General features: G+C 57.8%; 3 protein-coding genes across 4 annotated transcripts in view; 2 read left to right on the top strand and 1 right to left on the bottom strand.

Moving 5' to 3' along the window:
* Positions 1–1,066: 1,066 nt before the first annotated feature.
* Positions 1,067–5,412, top strand: ARHGDIG (Rho GDP dissociation inhibitor gamma; the record flags this gene model as incomplete). The annotated part of the gene is given in 8 exon segments (XM_082064400.1): positions 1,067–1,161; positions 1,163–1,360; positions 1,362–1,450; positions 2,609–2,791; positions 3,782–3,865; positions 3,942–4,018; positions 4,715–4,778; positions 4,867–5,412. Coding segments are annotated over 8 exon segments (990 nt in total). The 3' UTR covers positions 5,067–5,412.
* Positions 5,413–5,623: 211 nt separating this feature from the next.
* PDIA2 (protein disulfide isomerase family A member 2) lies at positions 5,624–9,000 on the top strand (the record flags this gene model as incomplete). The annotated part of the gene is made up of 11 exons (XM_082064697.1): positions 5,624–5,837; positions 6,280–6,486; positions 6,787–6,920; positions 6,988–7,125; positions 7,198–7,314; positions 7,394–7,519; positions 7,594–7,788; positions 8,139–8,259; positions 8,416–8,597; positions 8,689–8,775; positions 8,920–9,000. 11 exons carry the CDS (start codon positions 5,624–5,626, stop codon positions 8,998–9,000), a joined length of 1,602 nt encoding a protein of 533 aa, XP_081920823.1.
* A 584-nt stretch (positions 9,001–9,584) lies between these two features.
* Positions 9,585–25,102, bottom strand: part of AXIN1 (axin 1) — a 70,108-nt gene continuing 54,590 nt past the window's right edge. The window contains exons 6-10 of one of the 2 annotated variants that reach the window (XM_082064730.1): positions 20,514–21,067; positions 18,354–18,530; positions 16,934–17,179; positions 12,166–12,333; positions 9,585–11,323 (exon numbers count right to left, since the gene is read on the bottom strand). In XM_082064730.1, coding sequence (XP_081920856.1) covers positions 11,197–11,323; positions 12,166–12,333; positions 16,934–17,179; positions 18,354–18,530; positions 20,514–21,067 — 1,272 coding nt within the window. In that variant the 3' untranslated portion in view covers positions 9,585–11,196. The remainder of the gene's footprint in view (positions 11,324–12,165; positions 12,334–16,933; positions 17,180–18,353; positions 18,531–20,513; positions 21,068–25,102) is intronic. The other variant, XM_082064731.1, reaches the window with a different exon arrangement.

Raw genomic sequence — 25,102 nt, 5'->3', positions numbered from 1 at the left:
ATACTCTGCTTCTAAACAGTATGTTCCTTAATAGTCTGTCTCTAGCTTGTCATGCAAGAGAATCTAAGGCTTGAAAATTACCCCTTCCTTTGGTGGGTACTTAGAAAGCATTCGCCATGTCTATTGATTAATGATGGGTGTGTCCTTTGCAACTTAATCACGGTATAGGTTAGATTGGCAGCTCCTCTTCAGCCTGGGGGTCCGGGCATGACCCTCGTGTCAGTCCAGTGTGGTCCCGTGGGTCCTGGCGTTGACCCCGGCATCACGCAGGGGGGGGGCGGGCATGACCCCGGGGGTCCCGGCTTAGACCCCAGCATCACGCTGGGGCGGGGGGGGTCCAGGCGTGACCCGGGGTCATATCGGCAGGGTCCCGGGGGGTCCCGACGTGGATCCCGGCATCACACCGGCGGGGGTTGAGGCATGAATCCAGAGTCACACCGGTGGGATCCTGGCAGGTTCCTCGAGCTGACCCCGGCATCATGCCGTGGGTGTCTCAGTATGACCCTGGGGTAATGCTGGCAGGGCCCTGAGGGTGTCCTGGACCTTATCCGGCATGATGCTTTGGGTCTGGGCATGACCCTGGGTCCATGGCAGCCCAGTCTGCGGTACCCGGGACTAGCCCTTGCTCCGCCCACGGGCCCGACAGTCTGGCCCGCTGGCCCCCGGCCCCCTATAGCCCGGGGCCGCGGCTCCGCTCGCCGGGTCGGGGGAACGTAGGGCTGGCCTCGGTCCCCCAGGGGGCTGAGCCGGTGGGCTGCCAGGTGCAGCCGGGGGGGAACCACTGTGGTAGTCGGAACGGTTATGTGGGTAGGGTGCGGACAAGGTGCGGGCAATTCAGGCAGGGTGTGGGCAGTGCGGGATGAAGTGCGGGCAGCTCACTGAGGCTGCAGGCAGTATCCGTGCAGGGTGCGGGCACTGGGGACAAGGTGTTGGCAGGCTGCGGGACTGTGGGCAGGCTGCGGGACTGTGGGCAAGCAGCGGGCAGCGCGGGCCGGGTGCTTGCCGGGCGCGGGCAGGCGCTGCGCGGGCGCGCACGGCGGATGAGCTCACTGCAGTCTCACCGCACATGAGCGGCGGGGCTGGAGCCGCCCGGCGCCGAGGGGCGGGGGCGGGCGGGGGCGGGCAGCGGAGCCGCCGCGTCTGCGGGAGCCGCCGCCGCCGCCCCGCCGGGCCGCGCCGGGCAGCGCCGGGGAGCGCAGCGGGGAGCGCCGGGGAGCGCAGCGGAGCAGCCGGCACCGCCGAGCGCGGCGGCAGCGGGCGGGAGGAGCGCGGCCGCGGGACCCGGCGGGGCCGCTGACATCGGCAGAGCCGCACCCCGGGCCCCGGCAGCGACCTCCCCGCCCGGCCCTGGGGGCGCTGGGCCCCTCCGCCCCGGCCATGCTCGGCCTGGATGTGTGCGAGGCCGGCGGGCAGCTGCTGGAGCTGCTCTGGCTGGCGCTGTGCTACCGAGGTGAGCGGCGGCCGGGCCGGGGGAGTGCGTCCCCGCATCGGGAGGGCATCGCCCGGGTGCCCCGGGGGTGGGCATCGCCTGGGGGCGGCGGGGTGGGCATCGCCCCGGGGGGAGCATCGCCCCGAGTCCCCAACAGGTGAGCATCACCTCGGGTACCATGTGCGTTCAGGAGTGAGCATCACCCCAGGCCCTGGGGGACCAGAGCATCCTGTAGGGGCGGGGGACCCCCCAGCCGCTGCCTCTGCCACCTTGCAGCCCGACCTGTGGCACCCAACACCCGCCGCTCTGTCCTGACACCCACGGGGGGCTGGGCAAAGCCCTGGGCGGGTGTATCCCTGGGCTGGGAGCCAGCGTGGCCCAGTGCCGCATGGCATCACGCCAGCTGGGGTGCTGGAGCCTTTGCTGGGTACCCAGAGGTGCAGCAGGGCCACTGCTCCATGCCCCAGTCACTGCCACTGCCCCAGGGACCTGCACAGCTGGCCCTGTGGCCCCAGGGGCTGAGCACAGTGGGACACTGCCATGTGCTGTGTCACCAGAGATTGGGTTTCCAGGGGCTTTGGGGAGCTCAGTGCTTGCAGTCAGAAGGGGTGGGGGAGTGATGTAGTGGGCAGGGCAGAGTGAGAGGCTATGGGGACATTGCCTGTCCTTGTGCCCCCTGGCAGCCTGTCACCCACCAGAACCACCATTTGCCCCAGAGCTGGCTTTTTTTCTCTGCAGCCACTGGTGGTTCGGGATGGGACACAGGGCTGGTAGCTTCCCATTGGGGTTGGAGGGGATCATGCAGCAGTGACTAGGACCTCTCCGAGTGATGGGGCATGAAGGACACCTGCAGGCCATGGTGGGCTGCAGGCACCCCCCGGGCTGTGCACACCACGGAGGCACCAGCTTGTCTTGCTCCATGACTGTGCGGAAATGAAGCTGGTGGCAAAGCCTCAGGTCTCAGCTGTGCCACCAGGCCCTGGGGACATGAAGCCCAGTGGTGTCCCCATGGCCCCGAGCAGGGGCACAGCTCGGCTACCCACAGGGGATTGCCCACATCCAACTGTGGCATATCCAGCTCACCCACCCCCTGCCCACAAAAGCCAGTGTGTCACAGAGTGAGGGTGTCCCCTGGGGTGTCCCTGGGGTGGCAGGACTGCCTCTGCCTGTCCCCTGCAGACATCATGGCTGACAAGGAGGGGGTGATGCTGTCACTGGAGGAGGAGGAGGATGCCGACGTGGCCCTGGCATACAAGACACCAGAGAAGAAGAGCCTGCGGGAAATCCAGGAGCTGGACCCAGGGGACGAGAGCCTGCGCAAGTACAAGCAGGCGCTGCTGGGCGCCATCCCTGCTGCTGTGGGTAAGGCTGGGGGCTGCCCACTACAGCTGGGCACCCTGGCACCCAGACCGGGTGATGCAGCCTCAGGGGGTTCAGGGAGCTCAGGCATCCTCAGCACCCATGAGGCATCCCCAGTAGGGAGGGCACATCCTGACTGGCATCGCCCACGGGTGCAGCCTGTGCCCTCTGCCTGCGCAGGGACTCCAGCATCCCCCTGCTGACAGGGTAACGGCTGCCCGGGGACCCCGGTTACCTTGGTTACGGGATCACCGCCGCAGTTTCCATAGGAACGGTTACAGGGGACCGGGAAATTCATTGGGATGACAGAGATGGAACGAGCAGCTGCGGGGGCTGTGATGGCATGGCTGTCGGTGCCCAGACAGTGTCCCTTGCTCCCCATGGCACCTACAGAAGCCACGTACCCCAGCCTGGTGCTGCCCTCGGTGTCTGTGGGGCCTGGGCCATCCTGGGGTGCTCCATGGGCCCAGGACCTCTGTGTGGTAGCTGATGGGTGCATGAGGGTTGGGGAGATGTTGTGCAAGCTGGTGAGGCTTGTGCAAACCAGTGGGGTGCATGAGGTGTGTGCAAGCTGCGGGGGGGTGCAGGCTGATGGGGTGCAAGTGGGCTGGTGGGGTGTAGGTTGGGCTGGTGGGGTGAATTAGGCCAGTGTCTGCCTCAAAGGACGCCTTTGCCTACATGTGCTGCCTTGTCCTCTCCACTCCTCTTGGCCTACATCAGGAGCATTGCACCCAAACGGGAGCTACCTGTGGCTGAGCCCCTTCAATGTGTTGGTACCCCGAAGGCCAAATTTGGGGCTGGCCTGAAGTGCCCCTGGTCTCCTGCACCCTGCCGGGCACTCGCTGGCTCACAACCCCTCCACCATGGCCACTATGGCCCTTTGTGCCATTACAAGGGGCATTGGCAGCCCCCCGGCTGTACTGGGATGGAGGTGCCGGTGGCAGTGGGCTGGGCACAGGTGGGTAAGGTCTGTGCCCTGCCACTTGTCCCTAGATGCCAGCGTGCCCAATGTGCAGGTGACGAGGCTCACCTTGATGTGCGAGCAGGCACCGGGGCCCATCACCATGGAACTGACAGGTGAGTGGTGGGGCCACCCATGGGAGGAGGAAGAGGGGGAAGGGGTGCTGGGCTGATGGGCTGTGTCGCCATGCAGGAGACCTGGAGGTGCTGCGGGGCCGAGCCTTTGTGCTGAAGGAGGGGGTGGACTACAGGGTGAAGGTGTCCTTCAAGGTGAGGCGGGTGCATGGTGCCCTGTGACCTCTGGCTGGGCATGGCCTTGCTGTCCTTACACCCCAGGGTCCCTGCCCCAAAAGGTCCCTGTTGCCCTGGGTCCCTGCCCTCACACTCTGACCCATGGTGTCCTTACTCCCCATGGATTCCTTTTCCATGTGTCCCTGTCTCACAGGATCCCTCCTGCCACCCGTGGGTCTCTGCTTCCCCATTGTCCCTGCTGCCTTGGGGCATCCCTGCCCCATGCCCCTCACCCCCAGGGCCTGTGTTCCTGCCTACCCTGGGGTCCCTGCCCTCCTGGGTCTCTGCCACCTTGGGAGTCCTTGCTGCCTTCAACATCACTGACGCTTGATGGTCACTGCTAGCTTGGGGTCCTTACCCCTCTCAGGGATCTGGGCCACCCCTGGGTCCCTGCTCCTCTTAAAGGTCCCAGCCACATTGGGTTCCTGCCTTTCCCAGGGGTCCCTGGAGGTCCCTACCCCTCCCAAGGGTCCCTGCCTTCCCAGGGTTCCTGTCCCTTTTGGGTGTCCTTGCCACCGTTGATGCTGCTCAGTGCCCGACCCTGCCCAGGAGGCTGGACCCTGGGGGGTCAGTATGGGGCTTTACAGGTGGGTGTCCCCAAGGCCAGGGGTCCCCAGCGCGGGGAGCACCATGCCATGGGGCAGCACCCATGGTGCCTTTGCTCTCTATCTGCAGGTGAACAGGGAGATCGTCTGTGGGCTGCGGTGCCTGCACCTCACCTACCGCCGGGGCCGGCCCGGTGAGTGGGGTTGGGGATCTGGGATTGGTGGGGGGGCCATGCCACCCCGGCCCCACTCACCCGTCCCCCTTCTCCCCTTCTTGCCCAGTGGACCACGATGTCTTCATGGTGGGCAGCTACGCACCGCGGGCTGAGGAGTATGAGGTGGTGACACCGGCGGAGGAGGTTCCGCGGGGCTGGCTGGCGCGGGGCTCCTACCACGTCCGTTCCCTCGTCACTGACGATGACAAGACGGAGCATCTCTCCTGGGAGTGGGGCCTCTGCATAAAAAAGGCCTGGGAGGACTGAGCCCCCATCACACCCCGGTTTCCCCCCACCGCCAGCTCGGGGACGTGGTGCCTGCCATCCTGGGGGGACCCCTCACCGGCACCACCGTGCTTGCCCCGGTCATGTGAAGGGTTGTGTGGGGGGGGTCCCTTAGCGAGTGGGCACCCACAGTCGTGGTCTTCGCAACCAAAGTTATTTTTAATTGCTGGTTTTTTTTTTAAAACACGGACGCCCACCTGGTCCTCGCAGTGTCCCCATCGCTGGGCCCAGGGCCGTGACCCTGCCATGGCAGCGCCGTGCCCGGCTGCCCACCCGGTCGCAGGCTGTGCTCTTCCATCGCCATTAAACCCTACAGACTGGTCTCTTACTGGTGTGTCTGTGCCCCCATCGTCTCTGTTCCGCTGGCAGGGCAGGTTCTGCTGTGGGGACAAGTGGCTGGAAAACAGCCACCTGGTCCTGCTGCCTTATCGGTGGTGCCGGGCAGCCAGTAGCAAAGGGCCACGAGCACCAGGGGACCGGCACCACCTGCCCTGGGGCCCTTATCTGTGTCCTTCCCTCTGGGCACTGGCTTTGGCACCATGCAGGGCTGGGGGACCTGGCTGGTTTGGCTGCTGGCACTGCCTTGGCTGTGCCTGGTATTGGGGGGTGAGGGGGAGGATGGGGAGGTGGTGGTGGAGGAGAAGGATGAAGCGCTCTCGGACGAGCTTGGGGAGGAGGACGGCGTCCTGGTGCTCCATGAGCACAACTTTGCCCGTGCTCTGAGTGAGCATGGGCTGCTGCTGGTGGAGTTCTGTAAGTGTCCCCGCTGTGGGCAGGGGTGCAGGCAGGGGCGTGGGGTACAGGGCAGGGGTGCAGGTGCAGAATGGGGCACAGGATGGGTGCAGGATGGAGGTTGGGTGGTGTGGGCAGGGACAAGGCTGTGGGTCAGAGGGGCACAGGGCATGGCATGTGACAGGGCAGGGGTGTGGGGCATGGGACGGAGACAGGGACTTGGAGCAGGGACACAGGCAGAGGGATGGTGGGGGACATGTAGCAGGGATGGGGGGACACATGGCGGGTGTGTGGGACATGGCCCCTGGTGCAGGGGATGTGGGCAGGGGCACGAGCTGGAGCCCAACAGGCTCATGCAGCCATTCTGTGCCCCAGCCACCCACTGAGCCCACCCTGGGAACCAGGGACACCTCAAAGCTGTCCTGGGGCCGCCCCTACTGCCAACACTGTCCGCTGCCCGCAGACGCGCCGTGGTGCGGGCACTGCCAGCGGCTGGCCCCGGCCTTTGCCCAGGCAGCCGCCACGCTGAAGAACGAGTCCAGCCTGGCACGGCTGGGCAAGGTGGATGCCATGGCACAGGGGGCCCTGGCCAGCGAGTTTGGCATCACTTCATACCCCACGCTCAAGCTCTTCCGTGATGGCAACCGCACCCACCCCCTCGCCTACACCGGTATGGCTGTGACACCGCGCGGTGACTGTGGCACCTGTTGTGGGGGGCGCCACGATGGGTGCTGGCATGGGCTGGCATGCAAAGACAGGTGGCGGGGGGTGATAATGGGAAGGGTGGCAATGTCCTGGTGGGGAGTGCAGGGTGGTGATGGTGTGCAGGTGACAGCATGGCAATGGTGCATGGAGTGGTGCTGGCAGTGTCGTGGTGGTGATGGCAGGTGGTGCTGGGGACAGGAGGGCTGTGTGGCAGCCCAGTGAGGGGTGGCCGAGGTGACCACGGGGACCCTGCCCTGCGTGGCAGGCCGCATGGACGCTGAGGGCATCGTGCGCTGGATGCAGCGTCGGGCCGGCCCCAGAGCCACGCTGCTGCAGGACACCGACACCGCCGCCGCCTTCATCAGCTCCCAGGATTTGGTGGTCATCGGCTTCTTCAAGGTGGGCTGTGGTGAGTGGGGGCTGGATTGGGGCCGTGGCTGTGGCTGCTCACGGGGCGGCTGCACAGGACCTGCAGGGCCAGGCAGCCCAGGCGTTTTACGAGGTGGCCGGCGAGGTGGTGGACGTGCCGTTTGGAGTGGCCGAGGCAGCCGAGCTGTTCCAGGTGTATGGGCTGTCAGCTGACACTGTCTGCCTCTTCAAGAAGGTGAGGAGGTGGCAGGGGAGTGGTGGGGCTGTCCTGGTCCCCCCCAGCCCTCACCAGCCCTGCCCCCGGCAGTTCGACGAGGGACGGACAGACTTCCCCGTGGACCCAGCCCAAGGGCTGGACGTGGCTGAGCTCACCCAGCTGCTCCGCGTCCACAGCCTGGAGCTGGTGATGGAGTTCACCAACGAGGTACAGCCCATCCCCATCCCTGTTCCTGAACCCGCAAGGGCCATGTTCCCCTTGCCCTCACCTTCCTCCTCCTCCTCAGACCTCTGCACAGATATTTGATGCCAAGATCCCCCACCACATGCTGCTTTTCCTCAACAAGTCCTCACCGGTGCAGCTGACACTGCGGGATGGATTCCGAGCAGCTGCCAGTGCCTTCCGGGGCAAGGTGAGGAGATGGTGGGGATGTGGAAGGGTGACCATGGGGCACCGCAACCTCAGTGTCACCCACCTCCTGCCTAGGTACTCTTTGTGGTGGTGGATGTGACTGGGCACGGTGCTCACGTCCTGCCCTTCTTCGCCTTGACACCTGCTGACACCCCCACCCTGCGCCTGGTCAAGATGGAGAACAACCGCAAGTACCGGATGGACCAGGACACCTTCTCGGAGGCGGCCATCCACACCTTCGTCCAGGCGGTGCTGGATGGAAAGGTGAAGGTGAGGGATGCAACACGGTGCCAGCTGACACCAAGGATGCTTCCTAGTGCTGAGCGGTGGGCTGTTAACTCTGAGGCCTAATGATGGCAGTTGTGTGGTGAACACCAGCCACCTGCTCACTGATGCTTGTGCTGCGAGGCCCGAGGATCTGGGGGGGTTTGTTGTGGGACAGGAGGCAGGAGACTGTTGCTATGGAGGCACACAGAGATGGGATGGTGGCAGAGTTGGTCCGAAAGGCAGCACAGGCGCACTGTTGGCTACAGGCTGGGGTCCCCCCGTTCCATCCTGTGCCCAGGGGGCCCTGGCACCACTCACCCCAGGCTGTGTGGCTGTCCCGATTGTTCCCACAGCCCCACCTGCTGAGCGCGGAGCCCACCGAGGGCTGGGACACACGGCCCGTTAAAGTCCTGGTGGGGAAGACCTTTGAGCAGGTGGCGTTTGACGAGACCAAGAACGTCTTTGTTAAGTTCTGTAAGTGCCGGGGCTGCCTGTGACCCTCCTCAAGCTCTGCACGGGACTCGGGCCCGCACTGCGACATCCCCAGTCGCGTCCCCAACCCCTGCCCAGCGGATGCTGTGCCCTGACCCCGGCAGAGCCCCGATCCCCTGGTTTGTGCCGGTCCCGCAGACGCGCCGTGGTGCTCCCACTGCCAGGCTATGGCAGCCGCCTGGGAGGAGCTGGGCGAGCGCTACAAGGACCACGAGGACATCATTATCGCTGAGCTGGATGCCACGGCCAACGAGTTGGAGAACATCACCATCAATGGCTTCCCCACCCTGCAGTACTTCCCCGCGGGGCCAGGCAGGAAGGTAAGTGGGGGCATCTGCAGGGCCACCCTGGCTCTGCCAGCACCTGGGAAATGGGGTCACCCCTCATCTCCATTCCATCCCATGGCTGCAGATGGTTGAGTACAAGAGCACCCGAGATGTGGAGACCTTCTCTAAGTTCCTGGAAAATGGGGGGATGCTGCCTGAGGAGCCACCTGCAGTGAGTGAGGTCCCCCCACACCAGGGCCCCCACCCCAACACAGCTCCCAGCCTTTGCTGGGCGGGATCAGCTCCTCTGGCATGGGGACAGGGACAGGCAGCGGGCATGTGTCTGCCCGTGCCTCACCACCACTGTCTTCTCCAGGTGCCCCAGACCCCCGAGAACAGCACAGACAGCGAGGAGCCGAGTTCACTTGGGACGGCCGAATCCCGGGATGAGCTATGAGCCCCGTCCCACTCGTGCTCCTGCTATAAACCACCTGGAAACGATGCGGGCTCTGTGTGTCTGTGGCTCCGCAGCACCGCGGGGTGCACGTTGTGGGGACACACCTGTGTCCTTGGGGACACAGCAGAGCCAGCTGCTGGGGCAAAGGTGATGGAGGGACCAGCTGGGGTCCCTTGGTTGTGGCTCCCAGGCAGCTCTCCCGCCACAGGTCTGGACTCCAGTCATCTGCCAGCCCCAGGGGAGCCCCAGGAGCTGCTGTCCCAGCCAGCACGGGGCTCGCCATGGTCAAGCCTGGCTCGCAGCCCCTGGGACCCCCCCAGCATCCCCCAGAACACCCCGCACGGTCCCCTCTCCCTGGGCTTGTTGATCCCAGATCCTGGGCGATTCCTCTGAGGGCAACACCTCGGTTCCCCTGGGCCGGGACCTGCCCAGCCACCCCTCAAGGGAGCTCACAGACACCCCAGCCCCACCACATGCCCAAGCCCACAAGAGGGCCCTTTGCCCAACCCATCCCATCCTTCACCACCCCAGCTGGCTGCCGGGGGCCTGGGCATCTGCTCAGCGGGGAAGGAAGAAACCAGCAGGCAGTGGGACATGGAGTTTTATTTCAATTTATCCAAGTACCTTTGAAAAGATCATTGTACAAGCCAGCACATGAGAATGCAGAGGAGACGTTGCCAGAGTCGCGCAGCCACTGTACATATTTACAGGGGACCCCCTGAGTAAAAAAGGGGGAGACGGAAATCCCGGGCATGTTAACAACCTCACCAGACACAACACCATCAGAACTGAAAAAAAAAAAAGGAGGAGGGGGGAAACTGCTCATAACGCTGTTCCCGGGCTGAATATGATTGTGGATTTTGTTGGATGTCACGTATAGGCTAGTCTCAGAACCATAATTTTAAAGGCACTCGGTGACATGTACAACAGGCTGAGTCGTGTCCCGGCGCGGTGCCACAGGGGCCCCAGCAGCTCCAAAGCGCCACCGCGGCTGTGAGCAGCGCTGGGCAGGGAGAGCGCCGATGTGGAACCCCCGGCTTCAGGGGCCACCCCAGTTTGTGTGGGTGGGTGAGCGCCGGTGTCTGAAGGAGCGGGGAAAGGACAGGGCCTGCGGCCAAATAAGCCCAGGAGGCTTCCCCGGGTGCCGACTGCCCCATGGGGTCACCTGACCCTTCACGAGCCCCACGAACTGGCACCAACACCCCCCTTGCGTTTGGCAGTGGCCTGCAGTGCCATCACGCGGCCTCTCCTGAGACACAAGCCAACAAAAGACAGAGGACTCATAAAAAGATGGTTTTTGTCCTCAGACTGAGTGTCTCTTCAGTTCCCTCCCCTACCAAGTTTCTCCTAAGGGAGTCCCCTGACCGCAGCTTGGCGCTGGAGGCCCGGGCATGTCTGTGCTGGGGACACAGGTGCTGGCGCTCTGCAGAGACACAGCACCCGCTTGGGGGGTGAACCCTTCTCCAGGGGCAGGGCACACACGGGGGAACACCAGCACCCAGCCTGCCGCCCTGGCTCCTCGCCAGTCCTTGCACTGAGGGAAATCCGCAGCCCCAGAGCTGGCACCAACCCTTCTATCCCTCAGGTATTTATTCAGTTGCAAGAAAGCTCAGGAGGGAAAAAAAACCTCATCCTACCACGTCCAGCCGCTGCGGCTGCCAGGGCGGCGAGAGACCAACTTGTTCCAAATGGCTCAACAGTCTTCAGAGGCGAGCTGGGACCACAGCCCCTCCCGAGCGGCGGCGCTCCGAAGCCACCCACGCCGGGAAGCAGGGCAGGGTGACGTGAAAGCGAGGAGCAGACGGAGTCTGAGGGATGGCTGTACACTTTGGGCACATTCTGCAGTACCTGTATGTTTTACATTTACATAAGAGCACTGTGACATTGGAAATATTTTCCTTTTATTACAATATATCAAAAATATGCAGCTTTAGTAAACAAGGTCATATTACACTTTCTAATGTACTGTACAATGCTACATTACACTTATAGTCGTTATGGAGAGGGAGCCCGGGCTCCCACTGGCAGGTTGATGGGGTGAAACGTCACCCACCGGCAGCCCGGAGCTCGCCCAGGTCAGTGCCGGAGTTGGCTGTGTCCTCCAGCACCCGTGGCAGCGGCACTGCCAGCATCTGCCCCAGGCCCTCTCCTCCGGTCCCGGAGTCTTTCACAGTCCTGTCCTCACGCCGTGGCACCCTAGTCGATCTTCTCCACCTTCCCGATGATCTTCTCTTCGAAGATGGGCAAGATGGTGTCATCCTCCCGCACCTCCTCAAAGACCACACCACAGTCAAACTCGTCACTCACTTTCTTAAAGTAATACCTGAAAAAAACAGAAACATGGGAGAGAGGACAAAAAGAGCAAGTGAATGGTCATGAGGACACCACGGTCACCAAACCTGGGTACAACTCCTTTCCATGCCCCTGAGCTCATGGTGCATGGGGAGCAGCTCCCCCTGACATGGAGGCAACTGCAGCCACACTTTTGCCCCGGCCCTCACCCAGTGAGCAAACCAGAGTGGTCGGGATCTGTGTTGGCACATTCAGGAGCTCCAGCCCTGAACCCAAGCCCATTCGGAGCTCTCCCAAAAGCAGAGGCTGGAGACACTGATGGTGCCAGTGTGTTTCGAGGCAGGCTTCTCTATGGCAGCTCCACTTGGAAGGGGGAATTTGGAGAGCTACATGTCCCATGCCTGGCTGCTTTGGGATTCGGGCAGGACCCAACCTCCCTATCCTCGCTGGAGGAAAGTCTGGGAGGAGCTGAAGTGGCTCTGGAAATCGGAGGGTTCCTCACAGCATCACTGACCACCATCTGACACTGCTCCTCACCAGCCCAGGACCTTGTGAGGGCCCCACAGGGCAGCTCAGCAGCTTCTGCTGAAGTTGCAAACTGTGATGCAAGACATTTCTGGTACAAAACCCAACCTGCCCCGACCCTGTAACCTGCCTCTTCAACAGCTTTGGCTCTACTGCCACACCCCCACTGCAGCACAACTAGCGGGAGCCCTTGTGGAAGGCTGTCAGGACCTCCAGGAGCTCCAAATCTACCTCCACCACACTCCTTTGCCTTGAGGGGGGCAACATTGCCATGTCCTGGCAACAGCATCTGCCAGGGGTTGCTGACAGTCTGCTGGCACCACACCGCACACAGGGAGCAGCCCTTACCTGTAGTTCCCTTTCTTGGTCAGCAGCTCCTTGAACTGTCCCAGCGTCACCACGCGCCCTTTGACGAGGGTGCGGTAAGGGATCGGCTCTCCGCAGAAGTAATAAGCGACCACGATGTTCTCGCATGGCTGGGATGCTCCACTGCCTGGTCTCTTCTGGGGCTTCAACCTGCCATGCAAAAAATACAAGCGACCTGCTGAGTGTGGGTTCTGGGGTTGCCCAGGCCAGCGGTGGGTGTCAGGCCCCACCAGAGGTGACAGAAACGGGCTGGAGGAACTTCAGTGTGATCCCTGAACACTCTTTGCTGTGACCACTGGCTCTCTTGGCACACAGCTGCACACTGAGGGTGGTGAAGTAGCGAACGGCACTTGGAAAGGCTGGATGAGGCCAGGCTGCCACTACAAGGAGGGCACAGGTTCCAGCTCAGCCCCTTTGTGCTGAAGAAACCCATCCACAGGCCCTGAGATGGGACAGAGTCACCGGTGAGCATCCCGGCCAGGGCAGCAGCCAGGGCAGCAGCAGCACGTTCCTCACGCACACCGAGCATGCCCGGGGACCGTAACGCAAACACTGCTCAGACTACTCGGGATTATTGCTGCCATGGCCAAAACAGCTCAGCATGGCTCTCTGCGGACCTGCATCTGCCAGGCTGCGCAGCCAGAACTGCTCCTGCTCCCACAGCTCCCCAGGCACCTCTCCCGGCGCAGAGGGAGGTCGGAGGGGATGGAGCTCCCAGCAGGACGTGCCCTGGAGGCTTTGCTATCTGCACAGAGTAGGGAGGCAGCCACCATCCCCAAAACCTCGGTGACTTTAAACCTCCCATGTTTTCCTGACTCTCAGGATGTTGGTCTGGTCTCTGCTTCCAGCCCACACACTGGGGTTCTGCTACGTGGTGCCATCACTAGACCAAAAGCGTCAGCCCAGTCCTAACCCCATTTTGAGAGGCTGACAAAAGTAGCAATAACAACACCCAGGGTACTTTGCCCTTCTGTGGAGCCTTTCATCTGGGGTGCTGTAAATGCTGCACAAACACTGGAGCAGCCTACGCAAACTGGCAACTTGGCATGTGTGGTCTGAGCCAGAGGCAGCCCTCGCTTTCAAAGTCACATACAGCAAATTCGGCAGCTTTAAAAAAATATTTTAAAAGCATGCTGGATAAAAAAGATAATTTTGTATTTACATGACTGGAAAGTTGCTATAAAAAACAGAATTTGCAAGCACATGAGGTAATCACAGTTTTGGAACTGACGCTGACCCTAACCTTTAAACACCGGCTTGCGGGCAGAGCACCTTTTCAATGGCATGCCCACGTAAATGCTGGCTTTGCCAACAAGACCAGGCACTATCTTTTCTTGTCTTTCTAAAGGCATGAGAGGTCTGAAGTTCAGCTGAACAACCCTCCTGGTTCCTGCTCTGCCTGGGAGACCTTTGGAGAAGACGCAGCACCCTGAGAGGTGAGGGTCCACTCCTGGTGCCAGCAGAGCCCCCGGAGCCGCTCCCATCCCCGTACCACAGCACAGGATGCCCTTTAGCTAGAAAAACATTAAGGAATTGAGTCATTCTTGGAAAAAAAAAAATATGAGGCATTTAAAGGAAAAATGGGTCATAAATTCAGGCAGATTCTGTGAACCCTGTGAGCCAAAGTTAACTGAAGGGGTTTGGAAAACCTCAGAGTCCCTGAGCTTCTCTTTAATCCTGCTAGAAACAAGTTGTGACTGAGAGAGCTGCTGCACACCTGGGGATGCGGGGACAAACCCCCGCGCCCTGTGCAGGCAGCACAGCCGGGGCTGCCCTTCTGCTTCACCCGGGGAGATGGACAGGACACCCCCAAGTTCTGCTGTGGTCAAAGCAAGAGGGGGACCGTGCTGGTGGCTGGGAGCCTCCTTCCTCCTCCTCCTCCTGCCAATGTATCCCTGAAAAGTCGTTTCTGAACATGCTCAGCCCAGCTCCAATGCTCACCTCTTTCCAGAGCAGAGATGTGCCTGAAAATCATGCCCAAAAGCAGAAACTCTGCACTGCTCCACAGAGCGAGAGTTAAAAATACAGAATCACTGAAAATGTGATTTTCCAAGAGCTCCTCTCAAAACAATGAGACAACACAACTGCCTCCACTTTCGTCATCGCCAAGAGATCTCCTGAGAGCACAGTTTACCCAAACCAGACCCCCTCTGGGCCCTGCCTCATTAAGGCTTCCACCTGCATCCATCTCCTGGCAGCAGTGTGACCCAGAAGCACAGCCAGGTACCACCACCCTGCCCTCCTGGGATCACCCCCCCTGCTGCATGTGTCACAAGCACAAATGTTCTCCAGCACAGAAACTGCAGCCCCCACTCCACCTATTGCATCTATACTTCACCACCCTCCCGATTTCTTGGCCGCCTAACCCGGTGGTGCTGTGACAGGGACACAAAGTCTGGGCACTAGCTCAGTCCAGCTCAGCCCTGGGGCTGGAGAGCTCTGGAAAGCCTGAAACGCATGCACCAGATGTCACCTCGGGAGGTGTCCCAGCCGCCAGCTCTGCTCCTCTTCCAGGCTTGGCCCAACCCAATTAATTCCCAACCGAGCTCAGGCTAATGTCCTCACTGCTGGCAGAAATCTATTCTCTGAAGAGCTGGTAGTAATTACTTCATCCAGCTGCAAACGTAATTGAACTGTGACACTGAGCTACAGAAAATGGCTCAAAACCTGACTGTACATGGAAAAACCTGATGGTCACTGCAACACCAATGCTGGGCACAACAGATCTGCCGGTCATTCAGTACCAGACATGTAACCCTGCATTGCTAGCAGCAGCCAGGTGACTATCTCAGACATCAGTGGCCCTCCAAACACTGTGGAATAGGGAGAGAAAGGCTTTTTCTGCAATGGAAGTGTGGTTTCTGAAATAGTATTTACAATTGTCAGTCCAGGCACTGCAGATACCTCCCGTATTTCTGACGGGGCAGTGCTGGGTGGGAGCGGGGCTGCTGGCCCCCCGGCAGGGCACACGCAGGGATTTGGGGAAGGGCGCTGCTGGCCAGGGCTGTGCCGAGGAGAGCGGCTGCCGGGCCGGGTAACCGTGCTGGCAAGGTCAGCTTGGGCACACAAAGCCGGCACGCTGCGCTCTCCTCCCGCAGCCAGCCCAAGCTCAAGGACACCTCCGGGCCCACCTCCACCTCTCCTGCCAAGGGCACCGCGCTTCCCCGAGGCTGTTGACAAACTTGAACACTGGCTCAAATTTCCCAGAGCTCTCCAAAGCTCCCGACTGAAATAAATGTTTTTTTCACAAGCTCCCCTCTCCATTTCTGCTTTGCTCTCCAAAGAGCCGTGAGGTCTGTTTTCAGGCAGGCTCCTCTGCCAACCACAGCAGGAGCTCTCTAAGAAGCTGCTGGCTCAGGTGTACTCCAGCCAGAGCACCCAATCCTGCCAAAACCCAGCAGAGAGATTTCAACACCCTGAAATCCCTGGGGACCGCTGCATCCATTCTTGCCTGCTACTTGGCACAGGCACATTTGCTTTTCACGAGCAGTTCCCCACCGGCAAACACAGCTCCCTGGCTTTCCCTGCATGGGGCACATTGGGGGACCCTGTGTCACCAGGAGAAGAGCTGGACCTTGTGGGGAGGCAGCGAACACAGAGCAGCCCAGTGCGTGTCCTCCCTCTGGTCTGCACCGCACCTACCACAGTGCCACAGGATTCTTACAAAAGCTACGCTTACAATACACACCAAATTAGTATTAGAGTATTAATTGTATATTCATTTAGCCCAGGTTGATGTTTCCGAAGTGCGTATCTGCATCTAGACATTTCTGGGGAAGGTGCATGAATTTCATATGACTATAAACAACTCTACTAATAAAGCCTCTTTAGTTACACCAACTGAAAGGTAGGACAAATAAACTTGGCTTATCCTGACTTGGGAGAGCCCTCTAATTACCTGGCTTTCAATCAGTGCTCTGATATAAATACGCAGAAGTCTGCTACATGGTCACTGCAAGCAAAAATAATTGGAGCTCGGCAATTAACAGAGTTTCTTTTTAAAATTACACTCGTGTTTCTAAGAGTCAGATGTCAAAGTTTCAAGTTCTCAGAATACAGCTATAAAGCTGTGAAATGTTTTTAAGGGACTAAGTGCTTTTAGCTGTTAACAGTAATTATCTAGCACTTCCAAAACGCTTTTCATCTGAGAGCTCCATGTGCCTGGTGAACAACCTTCCCTGACACATAACACAGGAGCAGGAGAATTTGCTCTGCAACAGGCAGGAGCTGAGTCCCAGGAAGATGCAGTGACCTGGACAGGGCCATGCAGCCACTGCTGCTGCAGTGGGACACAGGGATGCGGGAGATGTAGATAATGAGCAAATACATCTTGTCCTGCACTTAATTTTGCTGCGTCCTGCTGAATTCTGCTCCTACACCAACCTTTGAAATCATCGTGCAAGTGTAAATGAGTGGAGTCAGTCAGCTCTCCCATCCCATGTCCCTCCAGGCATGTTCCCCCTGCCCAGCCTTTCCTCAAGCTCTCAGCACCCCCTTCCCCACCCTCCCATGGGCATTTCCAGCCTCTCCAGCCACAAACCACAAGCCCAGGTCCTCACGGTGGGTTTTGGCACTTGTGTCACCACATCAGAGGGACTGGGACAGATTTCTCTCACCTCTCTGCTCAGGCTTGCATGCAGTTGTTGCTGGGAGCTGGAGACCAGAGCAGAGTGGACATGTCCCTCAGCTGCCCACCTTCAGAGCAGTCCCCCGCTTCCCTCCCATGCACAACCAGACCGTATCACCATACCTTTGTTTAAGGGGGAGTTTTCCAGCCCTTTTTTCCTCCTCCTCCAACCTCCTGCGAGCTTCTTCCAGCTGGGTGAGTGGGTTGGGAGCTGGATTGGGTGGCATGGTAGGATCTTGGATGAAGGGGTGAGAAGGCTGGACGACGTTCCGGAGCTGAGCACTGACCCATGGATGCACTGCAACAGGTCGCTCAATGGAGAGGGGTCGGACCATATCATGGGACAGCTGCTTCTTAGCACCTGAAGATCTGCACACAAACACAAAGGTTTTACATGGGCCGCTGGGTGGCTCTGCTGCGGTGCACTGTCACTCCTACACGGATCTGCTGCTCCTGCAGCTGCACATGGGCACAACTGAACCTCCTTACAGCACGGCTTCCAAGGAGAGGGGACCACCATCCACCTCTAGAGGAGATTTCAGGACAGCAAGTCCTGAGACATCAGGGTGAGCAACCCAGCCCTGACACAAAGCCCACAGGTCTGTTTAAGGGCTCTCATCAAGCACAAAATACATAAGAATAAAACAAGCAAAATGCAGCTCCACCATTTGTGACACTGCCCCAGAAGACGTCCTCCCAGGCTGGGAGCCTCTCCATGAGCCACTGTTCGGCAGCTCTGGAAAAGGGACGTTGCAGGGATGCGCTCGTGCTTCCCCAGCCCCGGGGGCAGACTCTGCTGCCGGGCTCCTTGCTGACCTGGCACCACCCATGGCTCTGGCGCTTGGCCTCAGCTGCCCGCAGTGCAACCCGCCCTGGCTTCCACTGTCCAGCATGGAGGAAACCACCAGCAGTTCCACCACTCAGCGCTGCTGCGCCAGTGGGGACGAGGCCACAGACCCCTCTCATCGGCACCCACCAAGCTGTTTTTTGCCAGAGCCTGACCAGACTGTGACTGAGGATCTGTGCCTGTGGATCTGCGCAGCTCCAGAGAGATCCCTGAGCCAGCCATGTCCTCAGCTCTGCTCAAGGCAGGTGAGGCCAGCCCAGAGGATGCTACCAGCAAGCTGAACGCTGGGCAACCCTGAGCCACGCTGAACTGCTGCCTCAGGACCCATGACTCCAGCACAGTAGATTCTGCATTTCTATCAGCACCTTGCAGGAGTAACAGGCATTTACAGACAGCAAATGCTTAAAGGAATAATCCTGCCTGCTGTACGCCATGTTATCCACCTCAGAACCACAGCAGTGACTTGTGAGATTCTCCTGGGGCTGCAACCCTCCCCTAGCACAACCACAAAAACAGCCCTTACAGCCCTTGATCAATCCTCAGTCTCCAAAGTGCCTAAACCCTTGTGCCTGGTGAAGTCTTGTCTCCCCAAGGTCTCCAGGAACAAGGCAGAGTGCCAGACAGTCCAGACACACGTGCCCTGTGCAGGGGACACAACACAACAGTGTGAAGACCCCTCGCTCTGCCAGCCCTTACCCATGGTTTGTTTTCTTATGCCTGCTGATCTCCTTCTCTCCTTCTATGATCCACTGAAGGATCTTCTGGTTTCTCTCCACGTCTTCAGGAGATCCTGGCATCTCATAGTTGGCACCATCACTTTTCCCTGAATCAGTCTTCTTAACATTTCTTTTTGAGAGCAGACTTGCTTTCCCACTGCAAGAACAAAGCTTGAGACATTAGCGTTTTGCCTAAGCCAAACCACCGCAGACCGTGGCAGAGGATGGACACATCTATCTCCAGACTTACTCAGCCCTGCCAGGGTCTGGTGCTGCTCATGGCAGTGGCCCTGGCTGCCCTGCACAGCCCCCTGGCTCTACCACAGCTCAAACCAGCCGTGCTGTGGTTGAGGCTAAAGCAAGACTAGCCAGACCCAGGCACAGCGGCTTCTCCATCCAGCTACCAGCTACAGAGCATGAGGTTCATTCTTGGGCTGCAATCCATCAGCTGCCTTTCAGTGCCAGACACTGCTTGAAACTTGAGCCCTTTCTTAATTCGCTGACACCCCAAAACGCTGATTTGCCGTGCCCAGCATCTACTTCTCACCCTGACTTGAACTGAGGCTTCACATCAGGGTGGAAGATCACACCACAGCAGGGTGGGCTGCCTCTCATGCACTGGAAGCCCAGCCACGTCAAACATGGTGGCCAAACGGGCTCCAGGCAGCAGCTGACACTCCAGCCATGCTTATGGCTGCAGGAACAGCTCCTACAGAAGCCCCTTGCCCACATGCAGCCCCACGTGCCCGGCTGGGCAGCCCCACGCTCACTGGGCCGCACAGAATTCACCCATGCTGGCCTGTCACTGCCACAGCCTGTGGCTTCATGGGACCACCCTAATCAGCCACCCACTTCACTCCATAGGACCTTCCCTCCCTACAGGAAAAACAACCTTAACACCACAGAGGAGCAACAGGTCCCCAGGCAGCTTGGCTGATTTTTTAGGGAAAAAGCCTGGAGAGAGGTTGCTGAAGATCTCCTAAGGCAGAGCAAACTGACAGCTTCTCTGCTTCTCCCCACACGAGACCTAGCAGGTATCAAATGAAATTATCCAGGAGCAGGTTTTCAGTGCAAACCAAAAAAAGGATCTTTTTTGGCAGGTTGTAGTAAACCCAGAGACACAGGCACAGCCGCAGGGGTATGGGGACAGCAGCCCAGCTGGGTTCAACAAGGAGCCAGACCAGCCACCACAGGGTGGTGCCAAACAAGACTGTTGAGATGCAAACTCTTGTCTTGCGCAGCCCCTAATCTGTCAGGAACTGTGAGTTTGTGCCAGAGGAAGGAAAGCTACGAATATGCCCTCTTAAATTCCCCTTAATATGCAGTGTAGTCCACGCTAGAGAGGGTCCTGTGTCTAGACGGGGCTTTGGGTTGACCCAGCATGGTCAGACTTGTGCTCTGTTGAAGCAACAGCTCTGAATAAACAGGGAAAATTTAGGCATCATCCCCAATGATCCCACCCCTGGTATGCTGCAAAGCATCACCCCAAACCCAGTGCCTGGGGGAGCTGGGGTGAGCAGAGCTCTCCCCTGGGGCTGCTCCCTCTCAGCACAGACGGGACGCAGGAATTGAAGCGGCCAAGGGAAGTTGGACAAAAACCCGTGAGGCAGCTCCACGTCTTTCTGGGGCAGAGGGTTCCCTGCCCCAGAGAACATCCCCTCAGGACAGGGTGCCACAGCAGCACCGCAGCGTCCATCGCTTCGACAGAAGAGAAAGGAGCTTTTCTGGTGAGTGGGTCAGGCCTTGCAATATGGAGAGCGTTTCTGTCCTGGCACGAATACCTGAGGAGAGTGGTTACCCAGACCCCGAGGCACAGCTCTATACTTAGCAACTCCTGATACAGGGGTTTCTAAGCACCTCCACTGCTTTAAGGAGCAGAAAACCTACATTACCACTAAGGCCATTAAAAACCCTGACTAGAGGGTGTCTTTCAGCACCAGATCACAGACATTAAAAGGGGTCTATAAAGGTTATCAGGGAACACATCAATTTCTAAAGAGGAAGAGCAGTGGGCAGCCCTTAAACCATTTCACAGCACAGGTTTTAAGGAGAAAACGTGGTTTAACCACCCTGTTTCACTGGCACGATACAGCCCATTTATGAAAGAGCTTCCTAGAGAAGCCACAGCTTTGGGACTCACCTGTAGCCTAACGAGTCCATGGGGACAGGGCCCATGCCCAAGTTTTCAGTGTAGTTTCGTGACTTTGTTGCATAGTTATGTGAATCTACATTCCAAGCAAAGCTGTTCTGCACTCGCTGAGTGGCCTCGGCCTCGATCTGCTCTTTTGGTTTCATCATGCTGTGGTGATGGATGTGGTGGTAGACATGTTTATGGTGGTATAAGTTAGCTGCATCCAGTTTCATTCCTGATTTTGTTGCATGCTTGCCATGTCCTGGAGGAATTGTTCCTAGTGTCCCTGACAGCTTTCCTAAGTGGCCGCTTTCTGGGGACCGTGGCTTAGGAGAGTGGCGGCCAGGTCCTGGAGACTGGCAGCCTGGTGTTTTCATCACACGCTGGACATGTTCATCGAGGATGCTTTCTGGGTTTTCTTCATGAGCATCTCTCATCTGCATCCCAGCGCAGCCCATCTCAGAGTAACGAGGAGCAAAATGATGAAAGGCTTGGGCAGAAGGCATCTTGTGGCTAATGACCGAGGGACCAGAAGAGATATCTGCATCCTCACCTTCTTCTTCCTGCAAGAAACACAAGGACAATCAGAGAATGACAGCAGGGTAGCAGGAGGGGTCTCCAGTCCCACCGCCCGCCCGCAGCCAACCCTTGAGGGTGTCAGGCCTGGCTTTGTCCTGCCAGATCTTGCAAGCCTTCAAGAGGGAGATGCACCAGACCTCTGGAGACCTGTCCCAGATTGTGCCACCCTCCTGCAGAACATTTCCTGATACTCCATCCAAGCCTGTGCAGTGTTGCTGACACCAAGCAGAGCTGCTCAGGTCCCTGTACCTGCTTTTTGAGCCACCATTAGCAAGGGTCTCCACATGTTACCCGAAGAGACTGAGGCCACCTCCGACAAGGAGCCCACACATCACTACCAGGGTTTACAGATGCAGCTTTCTGACGAGCCTAACAACTCAATCGGATGTATGAGCAGGCAGAACCTTACCAGAAAGCTCCCTAAGTCCCTTGAAAGTGGTTCTGTAACAACCAGCAGCGGAAACACAACTTACCGCATTGTACCTGCGACTTCCTACGAGCCCTTGGTAAGGCATCACTTCAAAGCCCATCAGATAAAGCCCAAAGTTACAGGATATGTGGCAAAATTGTTCTTGAGTCAGGCGAGACCAGGGGGGTTCTCACCCAAATGACTATTTCACAAGGCAAAGCCAACAGCGGGTTTGTAACAGAAAGGGCCAAGTGAAGGTTGACAGCTGCATGAATGGTTTTGAAAATCAAACATCAGTTTCTCCTGGGCATGCTAAGGCTGGAGGGAAGCACTTCACACAGATAAAGAAACAAGTTGGAACTAACTGCTTGTTCTTGTAGTTCACAACGGTCCAGGACACACTGTTAGCAGCTCTTAAGTCCTTGCCAGGAAGAATAAAACTCCTCCATGCTGACAGCCACAGTTTTGATGCTGACAAACTATTTTACACTCCAACATAAACTCAAATATTTATGAAGTTTCTCTATTGGAAGTCAGGATTCCTATTCTTTTTAATTACACAAGCAGGATTCCAGTGAGTCCTTTAATCCCGCTCTCTTTTCCTCCTTTGGCACAGTAAAGAAATGAGTTGCAGCACAGGGTATCTCTGCCCGGCCAGACAAATGCATCTGCTCGAGAACACTGACTCCCGTCAGCTTTGCCTGTCAGATGTCATCATCCATCACTTGCTAACCAGCTTCAAAGTCTCCGCTGCCAACCACACAGCAAGAAAGCAAATAACAGACTTCCTCCCAGTGTCACATTGGGGGATTCAAACTTAAGCCAGGGACAATGCCAGGCTTTGGAAGTGCCAAAGGCATGGGCGCCGCAAGCCTGAGGGGCGACATGATGCCCGTGTCTGGAGGGGATGCATCACTTTCTAACTAAATGGCTTTGAAGAAGTTCAGAGGCACCTTCAGTCTGTCACACTGCAGCCTGCCAACCACTGTCCCTGGGCACCTCACTTGGGGAGAAGAGGAAGCACGTGCTGACTAAATCCCCGCCACTGGGGTAAGCGTTTATTTCAGTTTATGAAAGCCCGAAGACGCACCCAGCACTTGGGAGGCTTTTAGGGCTGGTACCTACTTTCTAGAAAACTCATAGGTTTAAACACTAACTAAAGTGCAGGACAAGATCTGACCCCGGCACAGATCCCTGAGGAACGGCAGCCTGTCCTCGTGCTCAGAGCCCAGAGCTCTGGCTCTGCTGTCACACTGGAGCGGGGTGGCACGGCCCTGGAAACCCAGGGTGGTCCAGCCAGATGGGTGCCTGGGATCTGGGAAATCCTCTGGCTGCCCAGAACCCTATTTTGCCAAAAACTGGGACACGGAACTTTGCTTTGCTCTGAGACTGAGATCAGGGTGGACTGAGGGAAGGAGATGGGTGCATCGACTCACTCTTGGTTTGCATCGGCTCAGCTCATCTGTGTCACTGCACAGGAGATCTGGACCCCAGTCAGGAGCAAGTGCTGCTGGGGCAGGGGGTGTGCATGCAGCCCCAGGACAGCTGCCTTCTCTCTCCCCCAGGTGCTGGTCTCAGCCTCACACTGGGTAGGAAAGACCCAAGAGTAGAAGATAATGGCAGCTAATGAAGAAATTTGGGTGCCTAACTCAAGCTGTCCTCTCTCCTTGAGCAGGGCAGAGGCCAAAGGTTTGAGTCAAGGCTACAGATACCAGTTCTGCTAAATCTGTTCACTGTTCTTAGTCTGCAGTGGGAAAAACAACAAAGGGCATGAGGTCGGGGCAGCCCAAGCTGGGACGGTAAGGTGGTAGTTTGGACACGGCAGAGCTGCGCCGTGTCTCCGCCGCATGCACCGGTGCATTGCCGGGTGCTGCTTGCCCGGTTACCCGACTGCAGCCCCAGCCCAGCAACGCAGCCGCAACCCCCGCTCTCACCGACCCTGCCCGCGCCAGCCCGCTGCCCAGCCTGCCCCCGAGCACCCTCGCCCTGCCCGCGCTGCAGAAAAGGGAGACAAGACAACACGAGGACCAAGGAGGCACATGCAAACTGCAGTGTTTCACACCAAAGGAACCCACAGGGCTGGGGGGCCGCCTCCTCCAGGGACTTAGCTCTCCCTGACACAGGGCTGGTGGGAGTTCCAGAGCCACGTTTCAGCATCTCACTGCGGTGAGCCGGGCAGCCCCGGGTGCCATAACCACTAGATGGTGCTTGGTTGACATAATACTGTCAGAAAGCTCTTCCATCCGGGAGCGGCAGCAAGAGAGATGCAGGTTTCAACTTTGCTGACTGTCTGCTGAGCTATTTTTGCTCTGCAGCAAGCTCGGGGGTGCCCTTCCCTTTGAATTTGGAGGCTGAAATCTGCACTGATGAGCTATGGGCAAGTGATATCTTGCTGCAAACCTTCTCCTCTGCCTTCTCCCAGTCCCACCCATCAGGCTGCTACTGGTCAGTAGGGCGAAACAGCTCACCTAACCACGAGCACATTTTCAATCATCGTGCAAATGAAACCCCTCTTTATTTAGGCAGTATTTTATATTCAAACAGTGAGAATCTCAGCACTGGCTTTGCTTCTCCTGGCTGATTTTCAATTCGCTCAGTTCAGACAAAGACAGAGCGATCTGTATGATACGATACTGACTTGTACAATACGATCCCGCAGCCTCCATACACGGACATGAGGCTGAAGTGGCTCAAAAAGTAATACAGGAACATGCATATCCTCTAATCCTTTCCTGTGTTTAATCAGTTAATCAGAAAAATTAATGAATTCAGAGTTATTTTTTAAAAAAAATCTTACAGTTTTTCCAGTAAAAGCCGTTTGGCTCTAAATCAGATGCCTCTTCTCTACATTACTGCATGATGTGGCTTTGAAAGGGAAGCTGCAGACTGCTCAGCATGGGTGAGAAAAAATCTTGTTTTTCCTAGCTTTTGCAAAATATTCCCAGCTTCTCTGCTAAGCTGATAACTACCCAGTGTGACTAACGCTCGTGGCTTTCCCTGTGCTGCTGTTCAGTGAGCCATGCTGACCTGGTAAGAGGTTACCCTGTAGTCCTGGTGCTCAGGTCATAGACAAAATCCCTGTGATCTATCAGGATGCAAGCTCTCCTCTTGCTGATACCAGCAGCTCCTGCACCTTAAGCGCTGACCTAAAAAAGCTACAATTGCTTACTCTGAGTTTTTCCTGAATGGCTAATGCCAGATGCCAGCCAGTCAATGAAATACATTCTGGAGACAGCAGAGAGGTTTAATATATAGCATTAGTGGGAGTCCTGGGCTTAAAAATAGATTAAGTCACACAAAAATGTGTTTAAACAGACTTCAATTTATTCTCTGGCACATAGGTATTTGCTGATTTTACGGTATTGCTACTGGCAGACTCTTCAAGGAGGCAGAGGGCTGGGATAATGTAGTCTGGTACAGGTGGAGGCTGCCATGGGAGGAGGATGAAGAGTGCTCTAGGACTGTGTTAGCAGACAATGCTGCTGGTTAAATCAGCTATGTCTAGAGAGCAATAGGTACCAGAGAGAAAAATGGACCAGTTCCAGAAGAACAGGAATCTAATCACAAAATAGCACCTCATGGCCTTTTCTGGCTGGATGCTGGATGCAGA

Source organism: Streptopelia decaocto (assembly GCF_964273445.1).
Source record: "Streptopelia decaocto genome assembly, chromosome: 13".
Classification (NCBI taxonomy): domain Eukaryota; kingdom Metazoa; phylum Chordata; class Aves; order Columbiformes; family Columbidae; genus Streptopelia; species Streptopelia decaocto.
This window is presented reverse-complemented; position numbering and strand designations above follow the sequence as displayed.